Below are 22,257 nucleotides of genomic sequence, written 5' to 3' on the forward strand. Positions count from 1 at the left end.
AAATATATGGTATATTGTGTACATATGGGCTCTTCTGACAACCTGCTGTCTTGGCAGCAAACATGCTACATAGAAAAGTCACATTAAGGGCTCATGCGCACGTTGCCGAATTGTATGCATTTACGCTGCGTATTGCACTGCAGCGTAAATGCATGCGTCCTCTGCACAATCTATTAAGATTGTGCATGAGACGTGCGCACGTTGCTTTTATGAATGCAGCGATTTGGGTGCTAAAATTTTGAGCCAAATCCGTGCGTTCATAAAAGCAGCATGTCAATTATTTCTGCGTTCTGGATGCAGCTCCCACTCTGTCTATGGTGGGGGCAGAATCCCAAGCGCATGAAATCGGCTTTTTTTTAACAAATATACTGCATTCATTCTGCAGCGATTTGAAGCGCACATGTGCTGTCAAATCGCTGCAGAATATTCTGCAGTTACGTGCGCATGAGCCTTTAGGCTACATGCGCACGCTGCAGTTTTTTCTGCACACAAACTGCAACCAAAACTGCACCTTGTCAAAGAGAGCCTGGAAATGTAAAAAAAAAACAAAAAACGCTTGTAATGTAGTTGCGTTTTTGACAGCGTCCGTTTTTGATGCGTTTTTGTGACAAATGTTGACAAAAACACAGGAAGAATGAACATGCTGCATCTTTTTTGTCACAAAAGTTTGACAAAAAACGCTGACAAATGAACTGCAATGTGCGCATAGGAAATCTGAATTCTCATAGACTTTGCTTGGAAATCACATGTTAGAAAGTTTTGACAACAAAACTGCACCAAAAAATGCGGCAAAAACGGCACACAAAACGCAGCGTGCGCATGTAGCCTAACAGAGTTGCTGCATTTTTGCCGCACTCTTTTGGGTTTGGGTTTACATGTATGCTCTGTCCGCAGTACATGTTTAATAAACTTCGTTTTAGTCACCAAAAACATTTTGTTGCTTTTTTTTTTTTTTTTACTTCATTGCTTTCTATGGGTGAAAAAACACTGAAAGACTTGTCCACTGCAGATTTCAAAAACTCAATTCTCAAATTCAGTCAGGAAAAAATAAAAACGTGAGCGTGTGTGAGATGTCTGAAATCTCCTCGCTTTTGCTGTTACTGTAAAAAGCAGCTTTTAATTTATTCACATATACTGTATAAAGAAAACATAAAAAGACACAAATTGCAGGTCGCACTCAGACGTTTAGGACTCCAAAGTAAAAATTATATTAAAATTTGGAGGAGTTTAATTTATAGGTGTTTTTTACTGCTTGTCTCTGTGCACGAGAACGCTTCATTTTGTGTGTGTGTGTGTGTGTGTGTGTGTGTGTGTGTGTGTGTGTGTGTGTGTGGGGGGGGGGGGGGGGGGTTCCTCTACTGTTTTTTACACCTCAGTTCTCTCATTTTACTTTGTATAAGTTCTAATCTATGTTCAGTGACCCAAATTTTTATGCACCTGATAATTTGGCCCACGTAAACCAGGCCTTGGACGGGCAGCATAAAAGTACAGACATGTTCGCTTTAAGGCTAGGGTCATACTGGAGTATAGCATCTTATGTGAGAAAATCGGATGTGATATGATATAATTAATGACTCTTGGCTCAGACTCTGCTGCCAGCGTGACCGAGCGTCATTCACTGTGCTCCAATTCTCTCACATGTGAGAAGAGGGAGAGATTAATTTCTCCATTTTTTCCCCATTGCTTGTCTCTGTGAACTGTAGTAATGTCATCCAAATACTCACACCCATAGACTTGTATGAGTGTGAGTGATCCGAGATACGCTGCCAATCACCTCATGCTGCCATTTTTTTTCCTCAGTCTAATTAAGAGCTGAGGAGAAATTCACAGATCTGACCTGGCGTCATTTGCAAACATTGGTCCAAGTGCAATGCGAGATTTTCTCTGATTTTTACGCTTGTGAGAGCGATCCCTAAGGCCACATGCATGTGTTGAGTATTTGGTGAGTTTTTTACCTCAGTATTTGTCCCTACTCCTGGTTATGGCTACAATCAGAAGAAAAGTTTAATAGAAATATGGGCACCACTTTTGGATTTATCACCCACTCTTGGTTTTGGCTTTCAAATACTGAGGTAAAAAACTCACCAAATACTTAACGTGTGTACGTGGCCTTGTTCTCAATGTGCAGTTTGGAAAATGTAAGCTGATACATTAGTTACCACTCGAGAGCAGATGTGCCTGTGTCTGTGTGTATATTTATTTTTATATATATATATATATATATATATATATATATATATATATATATATATAATTTACCCCCCCCCCTTGGTTGCTCAGAGCAGTAAGTCCCGGCACCGTCTGCAGCACCAATGCAGCCGGCAGTTGATACAGACCTGAGGCTCATTATCACATCCCACACACGAAAGAAGGCAGAACGACAATTCCTTCCTCACTGAGACGCTGCGCCATGATTGACAGAGGGAGGAACTTCAAGTTTTTGCGGAGCACAGACAGGACCTCGGCCAGCTGCTACACGCTACATCTTATTCTCCTCCTTTTAGAAATCCATACCCACTTTGTGGCTTATTGCCCCGTGCCATACGTTAGCCCTGGTATATTTACAGAACGGTGCTCACGGAGGCGTATTTGCTTGCTTTGTGCAGTCCGTTCCCACAATCTTTGCCTGCAGGGCACAAGGAGAGCTTAGCTTTACTTTGGAAGAGGGAATATTGCAGTTTTCGTTTGCAGTAAAACAAATGAAAGATGATCTGAACTTGGCAATGGGAACATGATTGGAATTTTGTGTGTGCAGGGCTTTTCTGTGGGAACGCGCTCGCACTATTGCTGTTCCCATGACACATTTGCATCTAGTCAGCGGGCCCGGTCTTGTGTGGGGTCGGTTGGTACACCAGGTCTCATCAGGGTTTGCATTGTTTTTGGGGGGGGGGGGGGGGGGTTTGTACCTTCTGAAATATAATTTGTGCTTGCTTTTTTTTTTTCCTTTGTGTTGGCCACAATTTTCTTGCTTAACCCCTTAATGACCTGTGAAGGATATATCTGTAACAAGAGAGCTGGTTACTGGGGGGAGACTGATTATAGCCCCTCACATTGATTTTGTGGGTACAGACCCGGTTACCCTCTAATCATCCTGGTAGGTAACCCCCCTCAATGCTGCATGTGTCCTTGTCCCTGCTGTGGTAAGATTTGTGGCATAGTGGCCTCCACTGCTAGCTGTGAATGTGGTAATCAGTGGTCGCTCCACCCCAATCTTGTCTCGGCTCCGCCCACTTTGTCAGAGCTGGAGGATAATGCAATGAAAGTGCCAAAAGTCGCATCATTTTAGTGCATCCACCAGTTGTGCGACTTTTCAAAGCTTTTTACTCCAGAATAAATGCTTTGATGAATCTGTCCCAAAGGCTACGTTCCTACGATGAACTTTTCAGTTAGGTTTTTGATGTTGATGTTTGATGTTTCAGCAGCAAAAATGCAAAACCCTGCATATTTGTTTTTTCCTGCCGATTTTCTGCATCGAATGCCACTTTGTGGGGAAAATGTGCCCATAAAACTCAAGGTGCCCGCAATGTAAATTGACATGCTGCACACCACATGCCAGTTTACACGGAGTTAAAAAAAAAAAGTATAAAAATGTAGTGGGTAAAAGATTTATCTCAGTTGCTGGAACTTTAAGACGCTGCGTCTTTTGCATAGTAAAAATACGCCGCGTCATAAACTCTTTGTGGACACACTGCCTAAAAGTGCAATTTGTATTAGGTCAATGTCTCCTACAAGGTTCTGTGCTTGGTTTGAACAGTCATTTTTTTGCTGAAATGACTTACTTTACATATAGCATCTATATTGTTCATCTTTTACCAGAATGTAATTTTGTTTCCTGTTTCTTTGAAATTTATCTAGTGGATCGGAAGTACTGAGACTTGTGTTGCACGTTGCTTGTGTTAGGAAATCCAACACTACTACACGTACTGTAAGTGTATGAGAGATTGGGGAAGTCATTGAAATGTGTGTTCTGTAAAGCAGACTTTGTATTTGTTGTAATACCTACTCTACTTTTTTGTTTCTGCAAAAGCCTCTTAAGAATATAATGGCACTGGTCACTTATTTCCCACCTGTTTATATTGGAGTTTGCAGCAGTCATATACTATATGAACATAAGTATTAGGCTATGTTCACACTAGAAAAATGATTTTTCTTAAGAAATTTATTAAGAAATTTCTTAAGAGTGCACCTGTGTTAAAAAACGCACCAAAAACGCACCTGCGTTTTTGCCGCGTTTTCGGTGCGTTTTTGGTGCGTTTTCGGTCCGTTTTTGGTGCGTTTTTACCGCTGGTTGCTCCCTGCGTTATTGTGCCAATTATCTATGGCAAAAAACGCAGTTAGCTGCAGAAAAGAAGTGACATGCTCATTCTTTTTCTTAAGAAAATCTACTGAAAGAATTTTCTTAAGAAAAAAACGCAGTGTGTGCACAGCTAATTTTTTTTGCCATAGGTTTTGCTGGGGAATGTCTGCAGAAAGGTTACAAAAATTTCTCAAGAAATTTCTGCAGCAAAAACGGACCAAAAACGCAGGTAAAAAACGCAGTGTGTGAACACAGCCTTATGGTTCGTACACATTACACCTAAAGGAGCTTTCATGATCTCCCATTTTAAAGAAGCCATGAGCATAGTATGGAGTTGGTTACTCCTTTGCAGCTGTAAGTGCTTTCATTCTCCTTGGAAAGACTTTCTACAATTCTAGAATTTTTCCCCATTGGGAATTTTTTGCACATTCATCCAGAAGAGCATTTGTGAGGTCAAACACTGACGTTGGATGAGACTGCCTGACTCAGTCTCTATTCTAGTTCATCCCAAAGGTGTTGGATCGGTTTGAGGTCAGGACTCTCTGTGCTGCCAGTCACGTTTCTCCATGCCAAATTCACCCAACTATGCCTTTTTAGGACTTTTCTATGTGCACTGGGGCATGGTCATGATGGAATAGAAAAGTGCCTTCCCTGACTCTTCCTAAAATGCTGAAAGCATACAGTTGTCCAAAAAGTCTTGGTATGCTGAAGCATTAATTTTTCCTTTACATGGAACTATGGGACCTAGACTAACTCCTGAAAAAAACAACCCTGTCGCATTATCCCTCCTCCACTAAACTTTGTAGTTGGCATATTATCTGTTATGCTCGACTCGTCGACCGCGGGGATAGCGGACCCACTGAACTAAGGCATCGATCTCTGACCTGGAGGGAGCGTACCTGTACGGCTACTGAGTCTTCACTAAAACCACAGGTAGAGGAGATAGGCTAGTGCTGGGAGGTAGTTGTCAAGGGTAAAGCCAGGGGATCTCGGTACCTCTGCAGCTGGCACCAGAGTAATGGGAACAGACAGTCTTTGAAAATAAATGCAGTGGCCGGTATCATAGGTACAGCCAGGATGAATGGATGCAGCAGCAGTGGCAAGTATCGTAGGTGCAGCCGGGATGAATGGATGCAGCAACAGTGGCCGGTATCGTAGGTGCAGCTGGGATGAATGGATGCAGCAGCAGTGGCCGATATTGTAGGTGCAGCCGGGATGGATGGTTGGATGCCGTAGCAGTGGCCGGTATCGTTGGTGCAGGTGGGATGAATGGATGCAGTAGCAGTGGACGGTATCGTAGGTTCAGGTGGGATGAATGGATGCAGCAGCAGTGGCCGGTATCATAGGTGCAGCCGGGATTAATGGATGCAGCGCTGGCAGCCGGTATCATAGGTACAGCCGGGATGAATGGATGCAGCAGCAGTGGCCGGTATCGTGGGTGCCGCCGGGATGGAAGGTTGGATGCAGCAGCAGTGGCCGGTATCATAGGTGCAGCCGGGATGAATGGATGCAGCGCTGGCAGCCGGTATCGTAAGTGCAGCCGAAATACACGTCTCTATTTTGAGGAGTTCCTAATCATTTCCACTTTTCAATAATATCACTCACAGTTGATCATGGAATATTTAGGAAGGAAGAAGTGTCACAAACTGACTTGTTACAATGGCGATGTGCTATCACAGGACCACGGTATTAGTGAGCTTTTTAGAAAGAGCCATTCTTTCACAAATCATAGTAAGGGTATGTGCGCACGTTGCTTTTTACCTGCTTTTTACCTGCTTTTTTGCTGCTTTTTCTTCTGCGCTGTTTAATGCCAAAATGGATGTGTTCTTCTATTCAAGCAAAGTCTATGGGAATTTGGGTTTCTTGTTCACACTATGTTGTTCAAAATGCTGCCTTTTTGTGTCAGAACCTTGGTCAAAAACTCAGCTTTTCAAAGAAGCAACATGTCAATTGTTTTTGCCATTTGGGTTTTGCACTGCAAAGCTGAGTTTTTGACCAAAGTTCTGCCACAAAAAGGCAGCATTTTGAACAACAATAGTGTGAACAAGAAACCCAAATTCCCATAGACTTTGCTTGAATAGAAGAACACATCCATTTTGGCATTAAACAGCGCAGAAGAAAAAGCAGCAAAAAAGCAGGTAAAAAGCAGGTAAAAAGCAACGTGCGCACATACCCTTAAGGCAGACTGCGTGACTGTGACTAGATGTAATGCATCTATGGCATTAGGACTGAATGGGAAAATCTGAATTCAATGATCCCCATTTAGTGTAATCTGCAGTATGTTTGCAGATTATTTAGGATATTGCAGCCATTGTTCACATTAGAAGAATTCGCTATGCTGAGCATTGCATTGCATGTGGGGTGGTGAGAATTTACGTCTTTTGACCAGGAGACTATATTCAGGTGCTGCTACGCTAGGACCCCTTAGACCTGCTTTCCATCAGTGCCTGTCTTTTTTTTTGCAGGACAATATAATGTAACATATCTTGCTGTTGTAGATGTTACGGTGGAAAATTTCAATATCAAATCTGTCGCATGTGACCTTATGTCCCTTCCGACATAACAGCTAGTTGATTGTTCGTCCTGCAGTTTTCTCTTTCAAGTCACACATATACAGCGACGCTTGGCTTGCCAATGTGTTCTCTATCACAGAGCTGCTCCTGACTCTCCTGGTAGTGGCATATCTCCCAGAGAACAAAAGTGTCAGCCGTCAAGTTTGACCTGCCTTATTCTTCCCTCACCTGATATCCTCTCCTCTGCGAGCGGAGAGGCGGGAGACCCGAATACACTTTGGTCTGTCAGTCAGATGATCCCACCAATATTGTGGGGGTCGGCCAACGCTACACTCTGTATGAGGGCTGTTGACCTTATAGTACATTGTTAAAACTCATGGATACAAATTTTGAATAAAGCTTGAAAGTGAGAGAAGGGAAGTTCCAGCACCTATTGTGTTGACAGAATACTGAGTAATGGAAACCTCCCACTGCAGAGTTATGCAGGCTTTACACGACACGACCAATCGTGCGATGCATCGTTGAGGTCACGGTTTTCATGATTCACATCCGGCATCGTTCACGACGTCGTCTCGTGTGACACCTCCGAGCGACACAGTATCGCTCACAAATCGTGAGTCGTGTACTCGTCGCTCAGTTTTAAAAAATTGTTTACTTAAAATGGGGCCGGTTGTTCATCGTACCCGGGGTAGCACACATTGCTCCGTGTGACACCCTGAGAACGATGAACACAGCTTATCTGCGTCCCTCGGCTCCCGCCGGCTATGCGGAAGGAAGGAGGTGGGCGGGATGTTTACTTCCCGCTCATCTCCGCCTCTCCGCTTCTATTGGCCGGCGGCTGTTTGACGTCGCTGTGACGCCGAACGTCTCTCCCCCTTTAGGAAGAGGATGTTCGCCGCCCACAGCGAGGTCGCTCAGCAGGTAAGTACGTGTGACGGGGGTTTCACGATTGTGCGACACGGCCAGCGATTTGCCCGTGACGCACAAACGACAGGGGCGGGTACGATCGATCGTGAAATCGCACAAACGGTCGTCTCGTGTAAAGCAGGCATAAGGCATGCTGCAGAAACTTTCTGCATCTCAAAACTGCACTTTGTGGCAGAAAAACGCATCCAAAAACATGCATTTTAGCTGCGTTTCGTGCTGTTTTTGGGTGCATTTTTTGCCCATGCATTTTTTAATTGTCCTCAATAGCAAAACCCAGGTTAAAAACGCCCAAATAATTGACATGCTGCTTCGTTTTTCTGTACCCAAAACTGCAAGGAAAAAAGAAGCAATGTGCACACAGCATTAATGAATTCTCATAGACTTTGCTGGGGAGGGAAAGACATGCAGTTTTGGGCAACAAACTGTACCCAAAAACACGGCAAAAAACGCAGCATGTGCACAGGGCCTTACAGAGCTTGGAATAATGATAGCTCTTGAATACTAGATTTGTAAATATATTCAACGGTATTTTTTGAGAATGAGGGTTAGTAAGACGGGTCCACACGGGGCACTAGTGCGATACTCGCATGACACTCGGCTCGCGCTGGCAGCACAGCAGGAGCCAAGTGTCATGCTAGTATCCCTGAGACTGCGGTCCGACAGTGCGAGCGGATCTCAGCTGCGGGGGGCGGTCCGGTGCTGAGGAGGGGAGGGAGGGATTTCTCTCCCTCTCTCCTCCGTAGCCGGCTATTGCGATTCTCGCTCTGCACATGTGGTACACCGGTGTACCGCGAGTGCAGTGCGATTTTTCTCTCTCCCCATACACTTGAATGGGTGCGAGACAAAAGAGTCTCGCATTACAATCGCAGCATGCTGCGATTGTTTTCTCGGTCCGATTAGGGCTGAGAAAATAATCGCTCATGTGTGCTGACACACAGGCTAGAATTGGTCCGAGGGGAATGCGATGTTTTTTTTTTTTTTAACCAATCAGTTTTTATTGAAGATTTCCATAACAGAAACAGATTAAACATAACAAGCATACAGAAAGAAAAATAAGAGAATATTAGCCACTTAAAGTTCCGTAGGTGGGCCGCTACCCTTGGTGTTTATACAATCTACATAATACATTACTGACAAGAATGTATTTCCACCCGTGTTTTGATAGATTATCTGTGACTATACCATATTCATAGGTTACTGTTTGTCGCCTTTTACTTCCAAAGGGCTAGACCCGCCTGTCTATATGAAGAACCTTACTAGAAAAGTGGTCAAGATGTAGAGTGAGTAGATATCAGAATAGAAAGAGAGGGGAGAAGGAAAAGGAAGGGACTTATACAAGGGGTTGCGGGAGGGAGGTAAGACGGGGGTTGTTTATGCACTGTCACTAGAACAGGCTCCTGAATGCAGGGGACTCCTTGAACAGTATCCACGGCTGCCATAGTTTGGTAAACTTCTCATTTGTGCCCGATACCCAAGAGGAGAGTTCCTCCATGTGACAAAGATGCGTTAACTCTGTCAGCCATTCCCCTATTCCGGGGGTCACTGTGGTCCTCCAGTGTCGTGGAATGACTGCTCTGGCCGCAATCAAAAAGAACCGCAACAGGCGCTTCTTTTGGCATCCCAGTGAACCGGGTAAAATAGACAGTAGGGCGATCTTAATGGAAGGAGTTACGCTTTCTCCTGCCATTTGGTTGTAGGTCGCAAACACCTGAGTCCAAAAGTTGGATAGTTTGTTACAACCCCACCAAATGTGTGGCAGCGTACCTTTGTCTGAGCCACAGCGCCAACACTCCTCCGGGACCATAGGGAAGGCTCTATGGAGGTTGACCGGGCATTGATACCATCTTGCCAGTAGCTTAAAGCTCTTTTCCTGGGCATTGCATGCTACTGAGATCTTGTGGGAGAACACATACGCCTTTCGTTTTTCCTCTTCAGTAAGGCTGAAACCTAATTCCGATTCCCATCTTCCAATGTAACTGGGGTCCTCAGAATAGAGGTTCCTGTTCATCATATTGCAAATGAGGGAGATCTGGTGCGTCGGAGGCAAACTCTGCAGGAATAAGTGTTCAAATGGGGTGGATGTATCCGGGGAGGGGGGCCTCTTCCCACCCAGCCAGGATCGCACAAAGGAGTGAAGTTGTATGTATTCGAGCCACCTCAATCTCAATCCGGGGAACGCGGCCTGAAAGTCTTCAAAAGGGGGCAAGTCTCTGCCCTGTAATATCTGCCCCAGTCTAATATCCAAACTTCGTTGCCAGCCCAGAAATCTCTCCACCGTACACCCCGGAGGGAAGCCCGGATTGCCGAACAAAGGCATCAGAGGAGTGGGCGAGCCAATCAGGCCACTTTTCAGCTTTGTGGCCTCCCATACCTCCAGTGTCGCCCTGAGCAAAATCCCACCAGGCTCCACCTGTCTCCTTACATCCTCCAACTCTTTTGGTAGTAGCCAGGGAAGTGCCCCAAACGGAACTGGGGAATAAAGCTGCTCTAGTGCCACCCACTGCTTGGTCTGCCGGTGAAAATGCCAGTCTAACAACCTAGCCACCAGGACAGCATGGTGATAGGTACGTAAATCAGGCAATCCGGCTCCCCCCCTCTGTTTGGGTCGTATCAAAGTCTGATATTTGATCCTTGGTTTTCCCCCTTTCCACACAAAGCGAACCAGTGCGGACCTCAATGTCTTAAAGAAGGCCGGAGGGGGATTTATAGGTATCGCCTGAAAGATGTAAAGGAATCGTGGTAGTATGTCCATTTTGAATGTGTTTACGCGGCCGAACCACGAAAGGGGTCGTTTGTTGTACTCTTCCATATCTTTTAGGGTTCTGTTTAATAAGACTTGGTAATTCAGGGAATAAAGTGTCCCCAGATTAGATGGGATCGTTACCCCTAAATATTTTATTGAGGATGCCTGCCATCGAAACGGGAATTTTTCTTTTAGTAGGGTGACTTCCTCTATTTTAAGGGAATGCGATGTTTTATCGCACTCCACTCGCACGAATTTTCTCGCTGTGTGGCTTAGGATTTGTTTCTAGTAGGTTTTTTTGTTACAGATTTAGTGTGAAAGGTCAGGTAAAGTGAATGTAAAATTAGGGCAGTAAACCAAAGCGATTGCACACTTGTCCAACATTATATAAATGTTTAAATAGGGACATTTTCCTAACCGGTTTATCTCACTAAAGCCAATGGTACTAGTATCATGTGGGTATGTTATCAGTGTCTGATCTGTTGGGACCCAGCTGATGTGATCCCTGCCAACCCAAAGCAGGTGACCAGAGTATTAATACAGCCCAAATGCTAAAGGAATGTGCACCGTCGCATTTACAATCTCAAGATTTTGCACAGACACCTCATGTGACTCCCTGACCTTCTATTGTTCCTGCTGTTAGTATTCATTGGTATAGGTTTCTTTCTTGCTGGATTAATCTCTCCCCCTTTAAGAACCAGCGAAGCCCTCCTTCTATCCAGCTGCTGATTATCTGTATTTCCCTTGTGTTAAATACTTCCATTTTCACTGGACATTTGCTGGTTATATTATTCAGTTCATTCAGCTCCCGTTGTAAGCAGGTGGCTTGTACTCATGTGGGGTATCATGCTGAAGCTTTGCTGAACTTCTACCTGAGTCATCTGTAGATAAGTAGTTAATGCACTTTCCCCCGTGTGTCCTCCTTGACTCTTCATCAGTGTTTAGTGGGGTTGACGAAAAGCTTATCTCAACTGTTCCCTATTTAGGGCCCAGCATTAGGGAAAACTAGGGTCAAGTATCCGACACAGCGCATAGGAGCGGAACCTATCTAGGTTGAGGAAGGAACCCATGGACCAGCGGTAGGGTTGGTCAAGGGTCGCCATCTCCCCCTTTGATTGGTCAAGGGTCGCCATCTTCCCCTTCCTAGACACAGGGTTTCCCTTCCTTTTCGCGGTTTGCTTGGTACGTCCCAATACCTAGCGTGACAGTGTGTCGCTCGGAGGTGCAGCAGTGTGCAGGCAGATAGAGGGGATTGGAATCGACAGAAAGCAGAGTTTACGATGTCCATCATCTCTTCTCTCCGCTCTGCTCCTGTACTGCTGAACTGCGCACCTTTTTCAAGAGAAGAGCGTTTGGGGTTCACAGGACCCAGACCCCACCGATCTGTCGTTATGAAGGTGCTGAATTATGAAAAGAAATCTAATAAAGGTTTGGTTACTCTTTTAAATTTGTTAAAAACACAATTACATCTGCTTAAAAACGCACAAAATAAGACACGGTTTTTGAGCAGCGGTTTTGCTCCAGAAAACTCTGTTGCAAGTGCTCCCCATGTACACATACCCGAACATCACCAGCGAGAAGAGCAATGTGATAATACGCCAATGAAAGTGAAGCAAATTGAATTATTTTTTTGTCTTCGATATTTGTTGACATGAGTCACATAACAGCTGTCAGCAAAACACAAGCCGCCTCTGAAGATAAGACTATTGTAGTAGAAATTTGCTTTCAGTGCAAGTTCCTCCTGGTTTACTGAGCAAACCTATGAGAGGGCAAAATAGCATTCCTGGAACTGAAGTAAGAAGATGGCGGGAACCAGAAGGCCACAGTGATGTGTGGACCAGGCCTGATATGTTACTGATCGTATCACATGAGCAGCCTGCACGGCTGCACCCAAATTGTTAACTTTTTATGCAATTACTGTGAGGTTGTGTTCACATGGAGCTGAAAAAGTTAAAGGGAACCTGTCACCGCTTTTTTGGCCTATAAGCTGCGGCCACCACCACTGGGCTCTTACATACAGCATTCTAACATGCTGTATATAAGAGCCCAGGCTGCTGTGTAGAAAACAATTTATAAAGTCACCTAGCGGTCGCTGCGGTGGATTTGAGTCAGATGGGCATCTCCGTTGTCTGGTGACGGCGCTGCCTTTTTCGGCCATCTTGGTCTTCCTTCTTTTGAAGCCGGGGTGCATGATGCGTCTACATCATCCACACTCGCTGGCTTTGAGGTCCTGCGCCAGGCACACTTTGGTCTGTACTGAGCAGGGCAGATCAGAGTATTGTAGTGCGCCTGGGCGGGACCGGCGAGTGTGTATGACATAGGACGCATCATGCACACAGGCTTCAGAAGGAGGACGAAGATGGCCAAGACAGGAGGTTCCAGCACCAGACAATGGAAACGCCCATATGGCCCAACTCCACTGCAGCGCGACCGTTAGATGAGTATTAGGCCTCCTTCACACGTCCGTGTCTCCGGTACGTGTTATGTCCGTTTCCTCACGTGCCAGAGACACGGGCACACGTAGACCCATTAAAATCAATGGGTCTGCGCTCACGTGTGTGTTTTGCCATGGACCGTGTGTCCGTGTGGAGCATACGTGTGCCCGTGTGCTCCACACGTAAACATATCTGTTTTTCTCCGGCATCACGGGTGTCACATGGACCGCACGGATTTGATCCATGTGACACGCACCGGAGAGAAAACACGTGCCTGTGAAATAAAAATAATTTCTGTACTCACCTTCTCCAGCCCTGCTGTCTTCTGCCGCTGCTGTCACTTGCTTCCGACCCCCGCTCATTATGCTCATTGCATCTTCACTCCACTGCGAGCCGGAAGCAGCAGCAGCAGCGGGGAGTTGGCAGGACCGGAGACCATAGATCAGCACCACGGACTGTAGGGCCAGGTGAGCAGAAAGTTCCTTTTCTCCGTGTGTTATCACGGATAATATAAACACTGCACACGGAGGGCAATACGCACCTTTGACATGTCCGTGAAAAATGTGCGTGATTTTCACGGACGTGTCAAAGAGGCCTTATAAAGTGTGTTTTACGTTCTACACAGCGGCCTACGCTCTTATAATACAGCATGTGAGAATGTTGTATATAAGAGCCCAGTGGTGGTGGCCGCAGCTTAAAGGACGAAAAAGCGGTGACTGGTTCCCTTTAACTTGGAATTTTAATACACTACAGTGCACGTGAAATGGAGGTTTAAGAACTTCTGCAAAAAAAAATTAAATCTTCTTTTCTTTTATTTCTTGCAGGTTCAAGTACAGGTCCACCCAAACCTGGCGTCAGCGGAAGATGCTCTCCAGTATGTTGAAGAGTTAATTCTGCAGCTGCTCAGCATGCTTTGCCAAGCACAGCCCCGCAGTGTCCTGGATGTTGAGGTACTCAGAAATAGTTTATATATTGATCTGCTCATAAAGATGCCACTTAAAGTACTGCATTTTACTCTTTTTTGCAGAGACTGCGACGTTCAGCAGCCAAAAATCCATCAAGGTCCTTGCTTGTCTGCAGCAGAAATGTTTGGAAGTTTTATCATTTCTGCTTAGACGGCAGATTTTTTGCATATTTCTCAACAGCAGTAAATTTGTTGTCCTGTGAAAATAGCATTGTCTGCAGGGAGAAGGTAGTCACATGGATTCAGGGCATACTTTAAAGGGAACCTGTCAGGTGCAATATGCAGTGAGAACCACGAGCAGTTCTGGGTGTATATCGCTATTCCCTGCCTAACCGTCCCTGTATACACTAACATAGATCATGGGATCTTTAGAAAAAGTATTTCTAAAGATCTTTTATCTTATGCTAATGAGCACGGGGACTAGTCCCAAGGGCGTTACAACCCCCGACTAGCCGCCCTCTTAGCATGTGAGCACACCCACAGGGCATACCAGCATGCTATTCTATGCAGCGTCACCAGCAGTGCTGCACGTACCTGTGTTCGCTGTGACCACTCTTCTGAATGCCGGGCACTTCCGATCATGCGCAGTATGAAGCACTGAAGTATGAAGTACTGCGCATGACCGGAAGTGCCCGGCATTCAGAAGCGAAAACACAGGTTCACGTGTCACTGCTCATGACACTGCATTGAGTAGCATGTTAGTACACCCCTGTGGGCGTGCTAACATGCTAAGAGGACGGACTACTCGGGGGATATAACGCCCTTGAAACTAGTCCCAGCGCTCATTAGCATAAGATAAAAGATCTTTAGAAATACTTTTTCCAAAGATCTCTTTATCTATGTTAGTGTATACAGGGACAGTTAGGCAGGGATTAGCGATATGCACCCAGAACTGCTCATGATTCTGGGTGCATAGCGCTCTTGCAAATATATTGCCTATGAAGTACAAAACTGGCTAATGTTAAAGGGAACCAACCACCAGGATTTTGCAATATGAAGTAAAGGCAGTGCCATACTGGCACTAGAATGCTGAATCCAGACATAGCTGTTATAGAAAGATCTGATGCTTGGTTACAGAAATATCTTTAATTAAAGTTGCAGAAATGCACTGCACTTTGATTCGTGTGTGTATTGGGGACGGGTCTTTGTAAGTCTGATCCTCAGTGTATATTCCTCCTCCGGCATCCTCCTGGCTTGCCCCCTTTTGTTTATTTGAATATTACGCCACTCCTCTATTGCTGTTGTTGGCAGCATGTGCGCATTGCCACAGTGAATCTATCTTCATTAAAATGGTGCCGGAGTAAGCACATGCGCATTCTGCGATCTCCAGCACCATTTTATTGAAGACCCTGCAGTGAAGTCTACCAGAGGCATCGGTGCGTGCGCAGGTTATTTAGTTTATTACATCTGCACATGCACCACTGCCGCTTATAGTCTTCACCGCAGTGTCTTCAATAAAATGACACCAGACATCGCAGAACGCGCATGCGCGATGGGTCGTTGTTTCATATGTTTTCCTTCAACATAAAAAAAAAAAATAAGTCCGTCAAGTTGAAACCATAGCTTAACTTGATGATCCAGAGGTGTATAAGAGGATACATATAACTCTGTATCTATGGGTGCTTGGTAGGGGAACCAACCCCCAGACAATGGCTGACACACACCCCCAGACAATGGCTGACGCACGCCCCCAGACAATGGCTGACGCACGCCCCCAGACAATGGCTGACGCACGCCCCCAGACAATGGCTGACGCACGCCCCCAGACAATGGCTGACGCACGCCCCCAGACAATGGCTGACGCACGCCCCCAGACAATGGCTGACGCACGCCCCCAGACAATGGCTGACGCACGCCCCCAGACAATGGCTGACGCACGCACGCAGACAATGGCTGACGCACGCCCGCAGACAATGGCTGACGCACGCCCGCAGACAATGGCTGACGCACGCCCGCAGACAATGGCTGACGCACGCCCGCAGACAATGGCTGACGCACGCCCGCAGACAATGGCTGACTCACGCCCGCAGACAATGGCTGACTCACGCCCCCAGACAATGGCTGACGCACGCCCCCAGACAATGGCTGACGCACGCCCCCAGACAATGGCTGACGCACGCCCCCAGACAATGGCTGACGCACGCCCCCAGACAATGGCTGACGCACGCCCCCAGACAATGGCTGGCGCACGCCCCCAGACAATGGCTGGCGCACGCCCCCAGACAATGGCTGGCGCACGCCCCCAGACAATGGCTGGCGCACGCCCCCAGACAATGGCTGACGCACGCCCCCCGACAATGGCTGACGCACGCCCCCCACACAATGGCTGACGCACGCCCCCCACACAATGGCTGACGCACGCCCCCCACACAATGGCTGACGCACGCCCCCCACACAATGGCTGACGCACGCCCCCCACACAATGGCTGACGCACGCCCCCCACACAATGGCTGACGCACGCCCCCCACACAATGGCTGACGCACGCCCCCCACACAATGGCTGACGCACGCCCCCCACACAATGGCTGACGCACGCCCCCCACACAATGGCTGACGCACGCCCCCCACACAATGGCTGACGCACGCCCCCCACACAATGGCTGACGCACGCCCCCCACACAATGGCTGACGCACGCCCCCCACACAATGGCTGACGCACGCCCCCCACACAATGGCTGACGCACGCCCCCCACACAATGGCTGACGCACGCCCCCCACACAATGGCTGACGCACGCCCCCCACACAATGGCTGACGCACGCCCCCCACACAATGGCTGACGCACGCCCCCCACACAATGGCTGACGCACGCCCCCCACACAATGGCTGACGCACGCCCCCCACACAATGGCTGACGCACGCCCCCCACACAATGGCTGACGCACGCCCCCCACACAATGGCTGACGCACGCCCCCCACACAATGGCTGACGCACGCCCCCCACACAATGGCTGACGCACGCCCCCCACACAATGGCTGACGCACGCCCCCCACACAATGGCTGACGCACGCCCCCCACACAATGGCTGACGCACGCCCCCCACACAATGGCTGACGCACGCCCCCCACACAATGGCTGACGCACGCCCCCCACACAATGGCTGACGCACGCCCCCCACACAATGGCTGACGCACGCCCCCCACACAATGGCTGACGCACGCCCCCCACACAATGGCTGACGCACGCCCCCCACACAATGGCTGACGCACGCCCCCCACACAATGGCTGACGCACGCCCCCCACACAATGGCTGACGCACGCCCCCCACACAATGGCTGACGCACGCCCCCCACACAATGGCTGACGCACGCCCCCCACACAATGGCTGACGCACGCCCCCCACACAATGGCTGACGCACGCCCCCCACACAATGGCTGACGCACGCCCCCCACACAATGGCTGACGCACGCCCCCCACACAATGGCTGACGCACGCCCCCCACACAATGGCTGACGCACGCCCCCCACACAATGGCTGACGCACGCCCCCCACACAATGGCTGACGCACGCCCCCCACACAATGGCTGACGCACGCCCCCCACACAATGGCTGACGCACGCCCCCCACACAATGGCTGACGCACGCCCCCCACACAATGGCTGACGCACGCCCCCCACACAATGGCTGACGCACGCCCCCCACACAATGGCTGACGCACGCCCCCCACACAATGGCTGACGCACGCCCCCCACACAATGGCTGACGCACGCCCCCCCCACACAATGGCTGACGCACGCCCCCCCCCACACAATGGCTGACGCACGCCCCCCCCCACACAATGGCTGACGCACGCCCCCCCCCACACAATGGCTGACGCACGCCCCCCCCCCACACAATGGCTGACGCACGCCCCCCCCCCACACAATGGCTGACGCACGCCCCCCCCCACACAATGGCTGACGCACGCCCCCCCCCACACAATGGCTGACGCACGCCCCCCCCCACACAATGGCTGACGCACGCCCCCCCCCACACAATGGCTGACGCACGCCCCCCCCCCACACGACAATGGCTGACGCACGCCCCCCCCCCACACGACAATGGCTGACATCCCCCCCCCGGACAATGGCTTACATCCCCCCCCCGGACAATGGCTTACATCCCCCCCCCGGACAATGGCTTACATCCCCCCCCCCCCGGACAATGGCTGACATCCCCCCCCCGGACAATGGCTGACATCCTCCCCCCGGACAATGGCTGACATCCCCCCCCCGGACAATGGCTGACATCCTCCCCCCGGACAATGGCTGACATCCCCCCCCCCGGACAATGGCTGACATCCCCCCCCCCGGACAATGGCTGACATCCCCCCCCCCGGACAATGGCTGACATCCCCCCCCCCGGACAATGGCTGACATCCCCCCCCCCGGACAATGGCTGACATCCCCCCCCCGGACAATGGCTGACATCCCCCCCCCGGACAATGGCTGACATCCCCCCCCCGGACAATGGCTGACATCCCCCCCCCGGACAATGGCTGACACCCGACACCCCCCAACCGTACTCGTGACGAGCAGTTAATGCTCTGATAGACGCAACTTGACTACCCTAGTATAATGGAAGTCAATGGGCAACTTGAGCAGTTTTCTGGGATATCTTTCGGAAAAATGCTCATGTTCCCCATTGACTTCAGTTATAGTTAGGTAGTCGAGTCGTGTTCATCCGAACATTTACTGCTCGTCACAAGTACCAAACACCGAAGCATGGGAGTGCTCGTTTATTATTAATTTTGGTCAATATCAAATACTGTGTGTCCACTTTTCATTGCATTTACTATTTTCCTTAGCGGACTTGAAGTTGTGATCATCCGATCAATTGTGGTGTGCAGAGTAGTGCATCAGTAGTGCTCTGTACAGCAGAAATGAGGACTTCCTGCGTTCACAGGAAGTTTGTCATGACAAACACAGGGGTCATCAGCTGACTCCAATTGTCATGACAGCCCATTGGCACTCCGCAATCAGGTCATAGGGCCCCCGATGGGAGCGGGGAATGATGTGCCCCTTCTTCCCAGATGGTGTGTATTAAAATCCACTGTCTGAGATTAACGTTGGGGCTTAACTAGTTAACAGCCGCAGGCGGAGTTTTAGCGTAATACTATGTGATGCATCCCCTGTCTCCCCTGCCTCCTACTTGTGGTAAGTTTATCCCTGTCAGCTGTTGCAAAGAGGAGCTAGGGTGAGCTGTGTGAAACTACATCTCTTGGGATACACTGAAGATTCTGCACTTGACAATGTGAATCGGGACTCAGGAGTTTTAGGCTATGTGTGTATGTTGTATCTTTGTGGTGACAACAAAGATGCACGTGTTTGGTCGGGGGAAAAAAAAACGCATCCGCTGCAAGAACGCCACATCTGAAGCTCACAGCGAGGCCATAGAACATGACTGTTGGACCTGCAGGGGTGTTTTTAGGGTTAATAAAGTGGTGAAAGAGGGGGCTTTTTTGTCTTTTAAGTGTTTGTGTTGATTTACTTTCTATTACAGATTACTGATGGGGGTGTTGCATGGATGCCTGCCATCACTAATCTAGGGCTTAGTGGCTGCTTTCGGCCTCATTATCCCAATTGCCACCACACCAGGGCAATCTGGAAGAGCCAGGTAAAGTGCCGGGACTGTTGCTTCTATTGAATGTGGCAATTCTGGGCAGCTGCTGGCTGATATTTTTAGGCTGGTGGGCACCCGATACTCATGGGTATCACCAGCCTGAGAATACTAGCCCACAGCTGCTGGGCTTTATCTGTGCTGGTATAATAATATAGGGATATCCTACACCAATTTTATTATTTTGCTTTAAGATCTAGACCTGCCCAGTGGCATCTGTGATTGGAAACCTCAGACACTCTGTTAGTCAGCATGGGGGCTTGCCTGACTGCAACCAATCACAGATGTTGGAGGGCGGGGGAAGCAGTGAATATGTGTGAGCCTAATGAGCGGCCCGGGAAGAAGAATGGGAGGCCGCGAAGCAGTGTCACAGCCGCCCCAGTGATCGGTGAGTATCAAGCGCTTGCTTGTACCCCTTTGTGGTGGATTCTGGTCCCCATAGACTTTATATGGGGACGGGCATCTGGCCAGATACCAGTGAGGAATCCCCCGCTGACAGAGTAAGGCTATGTGCCCACGCTGCGGAAAATTCGCGGATTTTGCCGCGGATTTCTCGCGGAAAAGCCGCGGATTTTCCAGAAATCTGCAGCACAGCTACTCCCAGCCATTTCTATGGCATTTGGGAAATGCTGTGCACACGCTGCGGATTTTTCCGCAGCGGAAATCGTGCGGATTTTCGTGCGGAAAAATCTGCAGCATGTCAATTATTGTTGCGGATTTCTCCGCAGGGTCCCATATACTTACCTGCCTCACCAGAGTCACTTTCTCCGTCCGGTGTACAGGAGCGCGGTGAATCCAGGTACAGGAAGGAAGAGGTGGGCGGAGCCTGCAAGAGCTCCGGTCATGTGACAGCCGGAGCTAGTTCAGGCCCGCCCACCTTCTCCTGCAGACACTGAGAGAGTGACCCTGCTGCCGGAAAGTGAAGTGCTGCATGATGGAGATAAGTATGAACTCTCCCGATCACTCCAGCACTTGTTCTGCATTGAGGATGCAGTGCCGAAGCCATGGTACTGTATCCTCAATGCAGAATGCCCGCACCATATCCGCAGGACATTCCGCAGCATGGAAACAGACAAAAGTTGTGGTGCTGTTTCTTGGGAGCACCTGCGGAATGTCCTGCGGATATATCCGCAGGACACTGTCCCTGTGGGCACATAGCCTAAGGGATTGATCTGCCATTCCTCTGAAACGCTGGGACAGAATGCAAAAAGACTTGACATTCTGCATCTTTCTGGTCACCACAAAGATGCAGCAAAAAAACCTGCAACATGCGCACAGCAAAAATGAAATCTCATAGACTTTGCAGGGGAAGGAAATGCTTGGGACCAAAACTGCACCTGAAGAATGCAGAAAGAAACTCTGTGCTCACAAGGCCTTGCATTGCATTGAATTAACTTTACTATATCACTGCTCTTATATAAAGCAGAAATGATATCTTCTGCTGTATAGGAGACATACAGGATTACAAGGTGAGGGGAGCAGTGTGTGGAGGGGCGGAGTCTGAGAGCTTACGGTACGGATCTTGTAGGTGATGTCATCCCGTGGTTTACAGGAAGTGTCAGCGTGACATCATGTCTACACAGGAGAGCAATGTACTAGACTGTAGTTAGACTACAGGTTATGACATGGCTGTCAATAATCAAAGTATTATACCGTAATCTTTTTGACAGCAAGAACTGACTGGTAGTGAGCCTGAGATTGCAGTATGTAGCACAGCCAGAGATATTAAACTTAAGGCTGCTTTACACGCTGCAATATCGTGACCGGTATCGCTAGCGTGCGTACCCGCCCTCATCAATTGTGCGACACAGGCAAATCGCTGCCCGTGGCGCACAACATCGCGCGGACCCGTCACACTACTTACCTGCCCTACCACGCCGCCCCCCAACGCTGAATTTCATATCTCAGGACGCCGCCCCTGGCCACCCGTGGTCCCGCGTATGCGCTGTGGGACTGTAGCGGTACTGTGCACTGTGTGAACGTGTGACCGCTGGTGACGTTTTGCGCAGGCACGAGGTTATGGGCGGTGCTGTGAGTGTCATCAGCAAGTGCCGCCCATAACCTCGTGACCGCACTTTCACCTCTTCTTCCAGCGTTCTGCGCAAGCGCTTGCTGGCCAGATGACCCGACGTCACCTCTTTCCCATCTTGCCCTGCTGCAGGGTAAGATGGGAAGGAGGTGACGTCAGGTCATTTGGCCGCAGAACACTGGAGGCAGTGGGGGAAAGCGCGTCCACGAGATTATGGGCGGGCACTTGCGATGCAATCACAGCGCCGCCCATACTCTCGTGCTTGTTACACACGTCACCAGCGATCCCGGCGTGGGCGGCACCTCGGGCGCAGTGGGCGGCGTCCGGATGGATGAAATGGAGCGTGGGGGGACGGCGTCATTGTGCTGGAGGAACAGCAACGGTCAGCAGAGAGCCCGCCCCCATGGACGATTTACAAAATTTACATAGAAAAAGGTACACGTTTATAAAGTATTTAATTTGGTTTAAAAGGGGCCACAAATAGTACAGTAACCTGCTAGAATGCAGCCCAGGAGCTGCAGAGGGGGACACTTTTAGGTTTCAAGCTAAATTTCTGATGACAGGTTCCCTTTAAAAATTAACTAAATAAACAATGGAATTATATGCATTTTGCAAGTGTGTGTGTGTGTATATAGATGTATAAAATATATATGCATGTAATCATATATATTATTATGCTGTATTTCTTTTTTTTTAACTATATTTTCATTCAAATTTTTGAATAACATAGAACACTGGCATAAACGAAT

General features: G+C 48.8%; 1 protein-coding gene across 1 annotated transcript in view; it reads left to right on the top strand.

Annotated features, from left to right (window-relative positions):
- Nucleotides 1–22,257, top strand: part of SOS1 (SOS Ras/Rac guanine nucleotide exchange factor 1) — a 215,753-nt gene that overhangs the window by 110,466 nt on the left and 83,030 nt on the right. Inside the window, exon 2 of the mRNA XM_075339458.1 lies at nt 13,740–13,865. Within this exon, the coding sequence (XP_075195573.1) occupies nt 13,740–13,865 (126 nt within the window). The remainder of the gene's footprint in view (nt 1–13,739; nt 13,866–22,257) is intronic.

Source organism: Anomaloglossus baeobatrachus, chromosome 3, assembly GCF_048569485.1.
Source record: "Anomaloglossus baeobatrachus isolate aAnoBae1 chromosome 3, aAnoBae1.hap1, whole genome shotgun sequence".
Classification (NCBI taxonomy): Eukaryota; Metazoa; Chordata; class Amphibia; order Anura; family Aromobatidae; genus Anomaloglossus; species Anomaloglossus baeobatrachus.